At 34.2% G+C, this 11,684-nt stretch overlaps 3 protein-coding genes across 4 annotated transcripts; 2 read left to right on the top strand and 1 right to left on the bottom strand.

The window, feature by feature from the left end:
• Positions 1-106: 106 nt before the first annotated feature.
• On the bottom strand, positions 107-4,971 carry Stub1 (STIP1 homology and U-box containing protein 1). Of its 2 annotated transcripts, XM_076387565.1 has the most exons (5): positions 4,873-4,971; positions 1,652-1,806; positions 1,395-1,593; positions 840-1,171; positions 107-741 (listed from the first exon to the last, which is right to left on the bottom strand). In XM_076387565.1, exons 2-5 carry the CDS (start codon positions 1,766-1,768, stop codon positions 499-501), a joined length of 891 nt encoding a protein of 296 aa, XP_076243680.1. In that variant the 5' UTR covers positions 1,769-1,806; positions 4,873-4,971; the 3' UTR covers positions 107-498. The 2 variants fall into 2 exon arrangements, with proteins under 2 accessions (XP_076243680.1, XP_076243671.1); XM_076387556.1 differs by lacking the exon at positions 4,873-4,971 and having other exon boundaries at positions 1,652-1,954.
• On the top strand, positions 2,345-9,856 carry Taf1 (TATA-box binding protein associated factor 1). The gene is made up of 19 exons (XM_076387531.1): positions 2,345-2,431; positions 2,561-2,924; positions 3,008-3,417; positions 3,497-3,742; positions 3,828-3,944; positions 4,017-4,198; positions 4,278-4,679; positions 4,758-4,998; positions 5,064-5,422; positions 5,495-5,757; positions 5,836-6,197; positions 6,278-7,495; positions 7,574-7,816; positions 7,885-8,323; positions 8,402-8,544; positions 8,626-8,763; positions 8,841-8,976; positions 9,049-9,261; positions 9,346-9,856. The coding sequence occupies exons 2-19, from the start codon at positions 2,579-2,581 to the stop codon at positions 9,558-9,560; spliced, it is 5,673 nt and encodes a 1,890-aa protein (XP_076243646.1). The 5' UTR covers positions 2,345-2,431; positions 2,561-2,578; the 3' UTR covers positions 9,561-9,856.
• A 184-nt stretch (positions 9,857-10,040) lies between these two features.
• On the top strand, positions 10,041-11,575 carry LOC143184930 (uncharacterized). The gene has a single exon (XM_076387543.1). The coding sequence runs from the start codon at positions 10,046-10,048 to the stop codon at positions 11,573-11,575; it is 1,530 nt and encodes a 509-aa protein (XP_076243658.1). The 5' UTR covers positions 10,041-10,045.
• The last annotated feature ends 109 nt before the right edge of the window (positions 11,576-11,684 follow it).

The raw sequence follows: 11,684 nt of genomic DNA, 5'->3' as shown, positions 1-11,684 counted from the left end.
CCATGAATTAATCTACATTAATTTCTAAGAGATAATTTTACAAATAATTAGAAGTGTTAAACCATTTATCCATCAGAAAATAAATTACTTTATTTATCACTTATGGGAAAAAGGGATATACAATATTAATTCTAATATATGTATGACCTATATCTAACAAATATCCCATTTGTGGGCACTGTGCTTTTTTTTAAATATTTAATACATAAATATTTAAGATTTACAACAATGATTATAAAGTAAAGAAAGTTATATTATTTATACTTAATCCTTTCAATTATTTAGCATACAGTAAATAATAACAAATTGAATATATTTATCTATCATAATAAAAAAAGAGTTAGATTGAATTTTATACAAATGCATGATCTATTTACTGTACATAAGGTAATGATATGCATGTTTATGCAATTTAACAGGATCTAGAAATAATAATGATGTATACAGTTATATGTGTATCATAAAAATATGATAGTAAAATGCCTAATAATGTACAGTTTAATAGTACAATGCCCACTCATTTTCTTGAAGGAACGTATCAACTACTTCTTTCATTGCTAAGTTGGGAATCAATTGATCTTGTGTCAAACGAACTCTAGTAACAGGATCAAAATGTCCCACCCTTTGCAAATGTTCTTCAATGTCTTTTCTTTCATATGTAATTCCACTTGGTGTAATTACAGGTTCTTGCAAAATCTCAAAACTTATCTTTCCACACAAATAATCAGGTACTTCTCTTTTCTATTCAATATGTTCATAAAAATCATAAATAATATCATTAGTTTTATCTGTATGCAATGAAAAAATAGAAGAAATATTATTAAAAGAAACAAACTTACCCTTCTTCTCTCATCCACTTTTGCAAATAAATCATTTAGACGAGCCATACATGTATCTCTTTTTTCTTCTATTTCTTCTTTTCTTCTTGTAAACTCAGAAGCTTCATCTTCTGTTTTACCATTTGAATCTTTTGTTACTTCTTCTTCTTTCAAAGCTGCTAAACTTCTTTCAGCATCCTCTACTATTAACTGATTTAAGTACGACTGTAATTCAATGTCTTGAGCAATTCTTTGTTCCTCCCTCAATTGAAAACGGCGTTTCCGTGCTTGTCTTAAAACACTAGTCATATCATCTCCATAATTCAGTTTCTGTTCCTTGCCCAAATCCACAGCTGTGCCACCATTGTTTCAGATGAATAATCGCATCAAGAGCAAGTTTCAGATTGTTGTGACAACCATGAATATCATAGAAAAAGAATATTCATAAAATATTTTTACTGAATCATACTATGTCATAATCTTACCATATGGAAGCATAATAAAAAGAAATACTACTTAAGACAAACAAAAATCTTAAAAGGAGCAAGATTTCTGAAGAAAAACATAGGTGTGTACCTCTTTGTAAATGTTTAACAGCTTCATCAAAATATTCCAATTCAAGAAGAGCAAGACCCAAGAAAAAGTGACCCTTTACCAAGCACGGATCAATATCCAAAGCACGTCTGCTGTCTTGACAGGATGATTCCCATTTTTTTAATTTCAGATGACACAAAGCTCGGTTCGAAAAGTATAGCGCTTGGGATGGATTTTTGATCTGCAGAAGTGAAACGCAGTATCGTAACTTGTTTCCACATATTCACACAGTCACTTACGATTGCTTTGGTGTAGCAATACGCAGCATCTTCGTATTTTTGAAGGTTGAAAAGACGATTCCCTTGTTCCTTCAACTCCTTATCGGAGAGGTTTGCGGTCGAGTACATCTTACTCATCTTGGGAACAATTATTTTTTGCTGCTTCGATTACCCTTCTACATAGAAATTTTCGAACAATAATTAATTTGTTCGAGGCTTCTTACAGGAAAAATGAACCGTGTTCTTAAAAAATCGACTAACAAAACGTATTGTGCGATCTTATACGAATATGTGATCTTTCATTTTCCTTGTAGTGTAAGTTATGCTTGTCATTAACCAGAGTGTGACAAAGAAAGTGTATAAACAAATCTGAAGGAAGCTGCCTTTCCTTATAAAGACAGATTTTCAAGAAAGATCGTCAGATAAATGCTTCAATAAATATTTAATGGTGCTACCAATTTTTTATTCAGTCTTTTATATCTTAATCTGTTGCATGAGAAGCGCTTATGAATGTAAGAACCTCTATTTTTTATGAGAATTCATGAGGATTTGAATAGTTTATTCTCAAAGGTTATAAATTTTGCGACGCGTCCACTATATGCAGATTAATTAACGTATGAACAGTCCTTTAGGTTCATCTACTCGGCGGATCTATATAATGCTACGTTTAAGAACATGGATGCCAGTTAATGGAGAACTGCGACGTAAACAAGACGTTGGAGTGCAGTAACTTTGTTATTAATCAGATCTTGTAAATAATACTAATTATAATAAATACTAAACTTTTATAAATACATAAAGGTATGAACAAATACAGATATATATACAATATTTAAGTATTTCCATGATTAAAAAGACTGTAAGATTATTGTGTACTATTTGTAAAGGTTTATTCATTTTCTGATACAAACTAATATATTAACTTAACAGATTTCTTATTAAACAGAAATGGCTGATTCTGAGGAGGAGAGTGATAAAGACATAATGTCTGGAATTAATATGACTGGCTTCCTTTTTGGAAACATTGATGAAAATGGTCAGCTAGAAGATGACATTCTTGACCCAGAAGCTAAGCAGCATTTAGCTTCGCTTAGTCGTCTTGGTCTGAATTCATTTATTCGAGAAATGATGCCAAATGAAGGTAATATTGAGGACAGAGATGATTCAGATTCTAAATATGAACAAGAGAATGAAATGGTTGATGAGAAAGACATGGATTACATTGAGAAATCCCCTAATGCTCTTGATTTCTCTGATATAAATGAATTAGCAGATGACTTAAATGAGGAATCTAGTATGTATTATAAGTATTTGATTTTTTTCCTTCTTTTTTATATAATAGCAAATTATATACATTTTTTATCATTATTTGTACAGGTAAACAAAATTCCTTCAAAGGAAAGAATGATAAAGAAAATGATTATGATGCAGATGATGAAGAAGTTGTTAGCAAATCTGATACACAGTTAATGCCACCTCCTCCAGTACCGGAAGAAAAAGAGGCACTTACTGCAGAAGAAGCAGAGGCTGCTCGTCAACGTAAACTAGAAACTCCTCTTGCTTCTATGTTACCATCTAAATATGCCAATGTAAATGTCACAGAACTGTTTCCTGATTTCCGTGCTAACAAAGTATTGAGATTTTCAAGACTTTTTGGACCAGGGAAGCCTAGTAGCCTTCCTCAGATATGGAGAGGTGTGAAGAAACGTCGAAAAAAGAAACGGCACCATGATATTAGAGATTCTGATTCTGGATCCGATCAGGACGAAAAAAAACCGAAATTTAAAGTATGACTAATATGTGAATGTATTTTAATTTTACAAAAAAGTATAGTATTTAGAAGATACTAACGTAATTTCACATTAGGGCTGGATGATGCACTATGGTCCAGATCCTAATCCCGATATGTGTTGTTCTGATGATGAAAATAAATTATTATTACCAGTAGAGGATAAAGAACAAACTGGTAAATCTGGTGAAACTGGTGAAAATGGAGATATGGGACCAAAAGTAGCAGACTGGAGGTTTGGACCTGCACAACTTTGGTATGATATGCTTCAAGTTCCAGAAACTGGAGATGGCTTTAATTATGGATTTAAGATTACAGATCAGGTATTTAATTATGTATATTATACAAACATTAGTGTCATAAATGTTATAAAAGTTCAGTTTATCGCAGGAGTTATGTTTTTAATAGGATGAGGAGTCACACAATAAAGAAACTGAAGAATTTTCTGATGATGCATTTTTAATGGTGTCTCAATTGCATTGGGAAGACGATGTCATATGGAATGGTGATGATATAAAACACAAAGTATGCATAATTATTTTGATATAAGGTACTTCATGTAAAATAGTGTAATTCATTATACAAATGCCTTTGAAGGTATTACAGAAATTGAATAGTAAAAATAACGCAGCTGGATGGGTACCATCGAGTGGAAACAGAACTGCTCAAGCATTTAGTCAGCCAGGAAAAGGTGCACCTGTACCTGTTGCATCAAATGTTCGACTGGCTACTTCACAGATTACAACTCCATTACACATGCAATCTCAGAAAAATAAGATGTGAGAAAATAGCAAGCTAACTTTTAATAATATTAACATTTTTTCACAGTATTGATTTGTATCTTCACATTTGTAACAGGAACATGGGAAATAAGGGAAGTCAGCAACAAGCACGAGAAGAAAATTACGATGATACATGGTATTCCATTTTCCCGGTAGAAAATGAAGAATTGGTGTATGGACTTTGGGAGGAAGAAGTGATTTGGGATCCCGAAAATATGAGAAAGATACCAAAGCCTAAAATTCTTACTTTAGATCCAAACGATGAGAATATTGTCCTCGGTATTCCTGATGACATAGACCCAGCACTAGTTCACAAAGACAATGGACCTCAACCAAAAGTAAAAATACCCCACCCTCATGTCAAAAAAAGTAAATTATTATTAGGAAAAGCTGGAGTGATCAATGTTTTGGAAGAAGATACACCACCTCCACCACCGAAATCGCCTGATAGAGATCCATTTAATATTTCAAACGACACGTAAGTCTTGTCAAAGTGGTGGAGCTAATTTCTATTGTACTGAACGAACAATTCCATAATTTTTTTTGGATTTTTTAGATACTATATGCCTAGATCATCAGAAACGACGTTACGATTGAAAGTTGGAGGTGGAAACTTAATACAACACAGTACACCAGTGGTGGAATTGCGAGCTCCGTTCGTTCAAACTCACATGGGACCAATGCGTCTTCGGAACTTCCATAGGCCACCATTAAGAAGATTTAGTCATGGACCGCTAGCCCACCCAGGTCCTCATTCCGTTCTGCCATTGCTGAAACATATTAAGAAGAAAGCTAAGGTGAGTATTAAATAAAAAGAGAATAGAAATAGAAAAGGGAACTATATTCAATATGTATGTATTAGCAAAGAGAACAAGAAAGGATTGCATCTGGTGGAGGCGATGTTTTCTTCATGAGAACTCCCGAAGATTTAACTGGGAAAGATGGTGAATTGGTCCTTATAGAATTTTCTGAAGAGCATCCTCCTTTGATGAACCAAGTAGGAATGTGTTCCAAAGTGAAAAACTATTATAAAAGAAAAGCGGGGAAGGATCAAGGACCACAAAAATATAAATATGGTGAAACTGCTTATGCACACACTAGTCCTTTCCTTGGGATTCTTACGCCTGGTCAAAGTATACAGGCAATCGAAAATAACATGTACAGAGCACCGATATACGAACACAAAATTCCGGAAACTGATTTCTTGGTCATTAGGACAAGGTATTATAATATGTTCTTTACTTTTCTGTGTTCCCATTGTATGAGCAATAATTAATAACTTTTTTTATGTAGGCAACAATATTATATTAGAGAAGTAGACGCTATATTTGTCGCTGGACAAGAATGCCCATTATACGAAGTACCAGGTCCTAATTCGAAGAGAGCTAATAATTTTGTTAGAGATTTTTTACAAGTATTTATATACAGATTATTTTGGAAATCAAGTGATACGCCTAGGCGAATAAGAATGGATGATATTAAAAAAGCCTTTCCTTCGCATAGCGAAAGTAGCATAAGAAAACGATTAAAATTGTGCGCTGATTTCAAGAGGACTGGTATTTATTATATTGTTATAAATTTTAATAAAATTGATTATAAAAGGATAATAAATATGTCGAAATGTTTTACATTAGGTATGGATTCTAATTGGTGGGTCATAAAGCCGGACTTCAGGTTGCCAACTGAAGAAGAGATCAGAGCGATGGTATCCCCAGAGCAGTGTTGCGCATATTTCAGCATGATCGCGGCAGAGCAGAGATTAAAAGACGCTGGTTACGGTGAAAAGTTCCTGTTTACTCCTCAAGACGATGACGACGAAGAAATGCAACTAAAAATGGATGACGAAGTTAAAGTTGCACCTTGGAATACAACACGAGCGTACATCCAAGCCATGAAAGGAAAATGCTTGTTACAACTGGCTGGACCAGCGGATCCAACAGGCTGTGGCGAAGGATTCTCTTATGTTAGAGTTCCAAATAAACCAACAATAAGTAAGGTAAGTATTCCATACACAGTACAGCAACTTTGTGATGTCTTTTAATACATTTAAGCTCGTGTTTTCGTAAATAACATTAGGAGGAGCAAGAAGCTCAACCAAAAAGAACTGTAACTGGGACTGATGCTGATTTGAGAAGACTATCATTGAACAATGCGAAGGCATTACTTCGCAAATTTGGTGTTCCCGAGGAGGAAATCAAAAAATTATCGCGATGGGAAGTTATAGACGTAGTCAGAACATTATCAACGGAGAAGGCTAAGGCTGGAGAAGAAGGTATGACTAAGTTTTCGCGAGGAAATCGATTCTCCATTGCCGAGCATCAAGAGAGGTACAAAGAAGAGTGTCAAAGAATCTTCGACTTACAAAATCGTGTCTTATCGTCTAATGAGGTTTTAAGTACAGACGAGGGCGAAAGTTCAGAGGAAGATAGTTCTGATATAGAAGAAATGGGTAAGAATATAGAAAACATGCTCTCCAATAAGAAAACTAGCACTCAGCTGTCCCTCGAGCGTGAAGAACAACAGCGGCATGAGTTGCGAAAGATGTTAATGGGTGAAGTTCAAGAGCAAGACAAAAAGAGTAAAGAGAAGAAGAAGGATGATGAAGAAGACAGTCCTGTGAATAACTTCAATTCGCAACAGGGTAGAGTTCTCAAGATTTATCGAACGTTCAGAAACCCAGAGGGGAAAGAGTTCACGAGAGTGGAGCTGGTTAGGAAGGCAGCAGTTATAGACACGTATATAAAAATTAGGAACTCGAAGGATGAAACGTTCATCAAACAGTTCGCAACTTTGGACGAGGCGCAGAAGGAAGAGATGAAGAGAGAGAAGAGAAGAATACAAGAACAGTTACGACGAATTAAGCGAAATCAAGAGCGAGAACGTATGCTGGGTGGTCCAATGTCCAATAACGTACCCTCAAATAACATCTTCGACCGTAGTAATACCAATACCCCAACCACAACATCCTCCAGCAGTATCCTTAAATTCTGTAATTCTTTCCAATCTACCTCTCCTGCTTCTAAACATCCTAAACCCGAAATATCTCCTTCTAAACGAAAAAAACCTAAACTTAAACCAGATTTGAAATTAAAATGCGGTGCCTGCGGTAACGTGGGTCATATGCGTACGAATAAAGCTTGTCCTTTGTATCAGAATAGCATAACCACAGCGCCAGTAAATGTTGCGATGACGGAAGAGCAAGAAGAAGAAATTGAAAAGCAGCTAAACACTGATGACCAAGATCTCGTTAACGTAGATGGAACCAAAGTGAAATTATCATCTAAATTAATTAAGGTAACGTCATACGATACATGTAACTATAGTATGTAGTCAAAATTCAGAGTTCCTTTACGATTGTATTGGGTTTTACAGCATGCTGAAGAGATGAAGCGACGCACACTACTCTTGAAAGTGCCTAAAGAAGCAGTAAGTTCGAAGAAACGAAGAAGAGCGACTGGAGATGACCACTGTGATTACCTTAAACGGCAGCAGAGGCCTGCTAATAGAAGAAGGACTGATCCTGTCGTCGTCATGTCTACGATGTTAGAAAGTATACTCAACGAAATGAGAGATCTGCCCGATGTCCAGCCGTTCCTGTTTCCTGTTAACGCTAAGGTATGTAATTGTGTAGAATGTCTGTATCTTCAAGAACTTGTTTCTAACTCCTCAAAATCTTCTGTCAGGCTGTTCCAGATTATTATAAAATTATACAGAGACCCATGGATTTACAAACTATACGTGAAAATTTGAGATTAAAGAAGTATCAGAGTCGAGAAGAATTTTTAGCTGACGTCAATCAAATTGTGGAAAATTCAACATTGTACAATGGACCAAAGAGTTCGTTAACTGTCGCGGCTAAGCGCATGTTAGATACTTGTGTGGAGAGACTCGGTGAAAAAGAAGATCGTCTGATGAGATTAGAAAAAGCAATTAATCCTCTTCTCGATGATAACGATCAAGTTGCTCTTACATTTATATTGGATAATGTTGTTAATAATAAATTAAAGTCTATGACGGAAGCTTGGCCGTTCCTGAAGCCAGTAAATAAGAAGTTGGTGAAAGATTATTATAATGTTATTAAAAGACCTATGGATCTAGAGACAATATCGAAAAAAGTATCTGGTAAGTTGATCAATATTAATAGTAATATTATTAGTGGAAGTTTGCATTATAGTTATTAAATTTTACTACTTTTCACAGCACATAAGTATCATAATCGACACGAGTTTCTCAGAGATATTGAACAAATTCTGGAAAATTGTACAATATATAATGGAAAGGACTCTGTGTATACACACAAGGCAGAGCAACTTGTTAAAGTTTGCAAGGAAACATTAGATGAGGTAATTTTAAAAATAATTATTTATGTATTCTATTTTAATTATATCTGTCTTATATGACTACTACAAATTTATGTTCTGCAGTACGACGAGCATCTAATGCAGCTGGAAAAGAATATATTATTGGTACAAAAACGAGCAATGGAACAGGCAGATATAGATCCTTCTTGGCTAGGTCCAGACGAAGAAAATTATACTATTGTAGAGCCAGAATTTAGAGGGGTATTGTTTCTACGTTCATTACAAGTATTTTAATTCATAATGAATATAAAGTAACATTAACATAATGCTTCTTACAGAGTCAGACGAGTTCGCCAGAAAATCCATTTGGAAAATCGAATATGGATGACTTTTACTTTGTGGACGTCGAAGGAGATGCTGAAGGCGATGGTAGCAGAAGTGCAAATTCGAAGAAAAAAGACGTATTGGAAGAAGGTATGTCGACTTTATGAAATTTATATATTTCTTTTAAAGAAATATATTCAATATTAATTTGTTTTGCTTTAGATCTACAATTCTCCAGCGAAGATGAATTCGACGAAGTTCCATTTGGCACGGACGAACAGTCTGAAAATGCTGAGATGGAGACATTGGAATTAAATGAAGTTCGAGAAGTGGGAGTAGTGCTAGCGGATGATGACAGTCAGCAAGCAGCAGAAGCAATGGTTCAGTTGGGTAATGTCGGTTTTTATATGGCGGATCAACAATTGCTTCAGCAAGGTTGGTAAACCACTAAATTAAATACTTGATAAAGTTCATTAAATTTAAAAACCATATCTTTTCTTTTTTTTTCTTTTCTTATAGATGAAAGCATGGATGTCGATCCAAACTACGATCCTTCAGACTTTTTACTAGCTGGTTTGCCAGCGAGAGATGAAAAGAGCGAAAACAAAATACAAGATGATTTAGCTGTATCTGAAAGTGATGATGATGCAGACAATAACGCGCAACAAAAACAAAAAACGCCACAACAAATGTCACAACCGGAGGAGGATGTTGGCGGTGACTTGTGGTTCTAAAAAAAGTTCTGTTATTTGTTTCGAGCAATAATGTTATGCTATAGTTTATTTCGTAAATCAAGGGACTTTATACATACTATATTACAAAATGTAATGAAGAACGAAGTATTTATTTCTCATAGGAATAATGGAGTTTCAATATTTGAAATCACAAACTATATGTCTATGTTGTTTATTTTGTAAAAAAAATTAGAAAAAGTTGTCTAGACTTTTTAATACATATCTATGAATATTATGTATACATATATTTGTAAATACATAATTGAAAATTTGTTTTTAAACTTTACGTGTATATTCATGTAATTGTTTTCTCTTTAATGCACGACGTTTATGAACATAGCCAACTAATGTAATATGGAAAAATATCTTTTTACATACTGACATACGTAAAAGCTGCATGTTCAGTTGTGTTTATTTAAAACATATTTCTTACCAAAATTATATTTGTTGTGCTTTGTATCATATAAATGCAATATTACTAAATAATGATACCAGAGAAAGAGCTGATCAGTAAATTGGCTTACATACAACAAGTATGTTCTTCTATGCCCTCACCTTCATTGAAGGAGCAGGAAGCAGCACTAAACTATATAATAAGTATAACAAAAGGTGTCTCACAGAAGCAACTATTATCATACGAACCAAATGCTGCAATTATTACGTGCACTCTTAAACTGTTCTTCTATTATAACGAAAAATTGGCTCAATCGAATCACTTATGTGAGTGGAAACGCCGAAGAAAACGTCGGCTCGTAAAAGAATGTTATAATAGCTTATTGCAAATGTATATTCCTCAAAAATCGAAGACAATCCTTCGAGCAGTACTTAAAATGATTTATGAAAATAAACTTTGGGAATTTGAGACTTTCTGTTTTGAAGTTATGTTTAGTTTATTGGAATGTGGTGTAAGCGGATCATTAATGTTCCATATAATGTGGGACGTAGTTGACGCCCCGAATATAAGTATAGAGGACACTAGAAGAATAATAAGAATATTATATGAATTATTAGATGTTTATAACTGGCCAGACACTCATGAAACTGTGCTAGTTATCGAAAGAATATTAAATTCCTTTTATATCAGCATAACTTCTATGCAATCAGTAGATAATACCATGTCCCAATCATACACCATGCTCAAAAAAGGTCTAGAAGTTTGCATATTAAACATGGTCAAACATTTATGCAATGATCATCTTCTTATTATAGTACAGCATATGAGTTCATGGGCTGTTGAAAAAGGAATGACTGATGAAACTATTCTAGAATTTGGAAGTACCCTTGAATATACAGCATATATGCATAAAGTAACAACATATGAAAAAACCTTAACACCAAAGATATTTCCATTACTGATGGATATGATAGCATCAAAGAGTAAAATAGTAAGTTTATTGGGTAACAGAGTTATACAATATCTACTGGACAGGCATGAAAATAAAATGTGTTTCGACACACCAAGGATTTTTTTTGAGCATGGCCAATTTGACTTAAAAATACCTCAGTGTCTCAAAGAAGATAAACTGTTTTGCAAACTTCACAGGGAAATTTTGCATGATAGTCTCTTAAAAAGTATTATAAGCCATTATACATCACGGATGAATCTAGAAGCAACATATTGCACAATTTCTTTGATTGCCATAGAAGTTCCATGTGGATTTACAGCAGCAGCTATAGTTTGCCTCATGATGAACTTACAAGACTTAACTTTGAAGAAACAAAAGGATCATTCTGAAGTATCCTATCATTTGCATGCCACCGTAATAGCAGTTATGTCTCTTTTATGTTGGATTCATAAAGCTAAAGTATTTTATGAGTACGTGAACAAAATCATGCTGGAGAGAGCACAGTGGGCTCCGCATTTAAATCCACCCATTCAAGCTCAATATAATTTTGCAGCACATCATATCCTCTGGGATAAGCCAGAATTATTTTTTGTAGATTGGGAAGCACGTTATGGTCTATGGAAATGTTTTCGTTTGCGTGAAGGTGAAGATGATACGCAAGAATTGTGAATATTTGTTGAAATATTAATAACACAATTGTTTGAAATCATTAAAAAAATGAATTTCATACTGTTAAATAATATTATTTATCTTAGATTACACTAACTTTAAATTATAA

This window comes from Calliopsis andreniformis, chromosome 2, assembly GCF_051401765.1.
Source record: "Calliopsis andreniformis isolate RMS-2024a chromosome 2, iyCalAndr_principal, whole genome shotgun sequence".
Classification (NCBI taxonomy): Eukaryota; Metazoa; Arthropoda; class Insecta; order Hymenoptera; family Andrenidae; genus Calliopsis; species Calliopsis andreniformis.
This window is presented reverse-complemented; position numbering and strand designations above follow the sequence as displayed.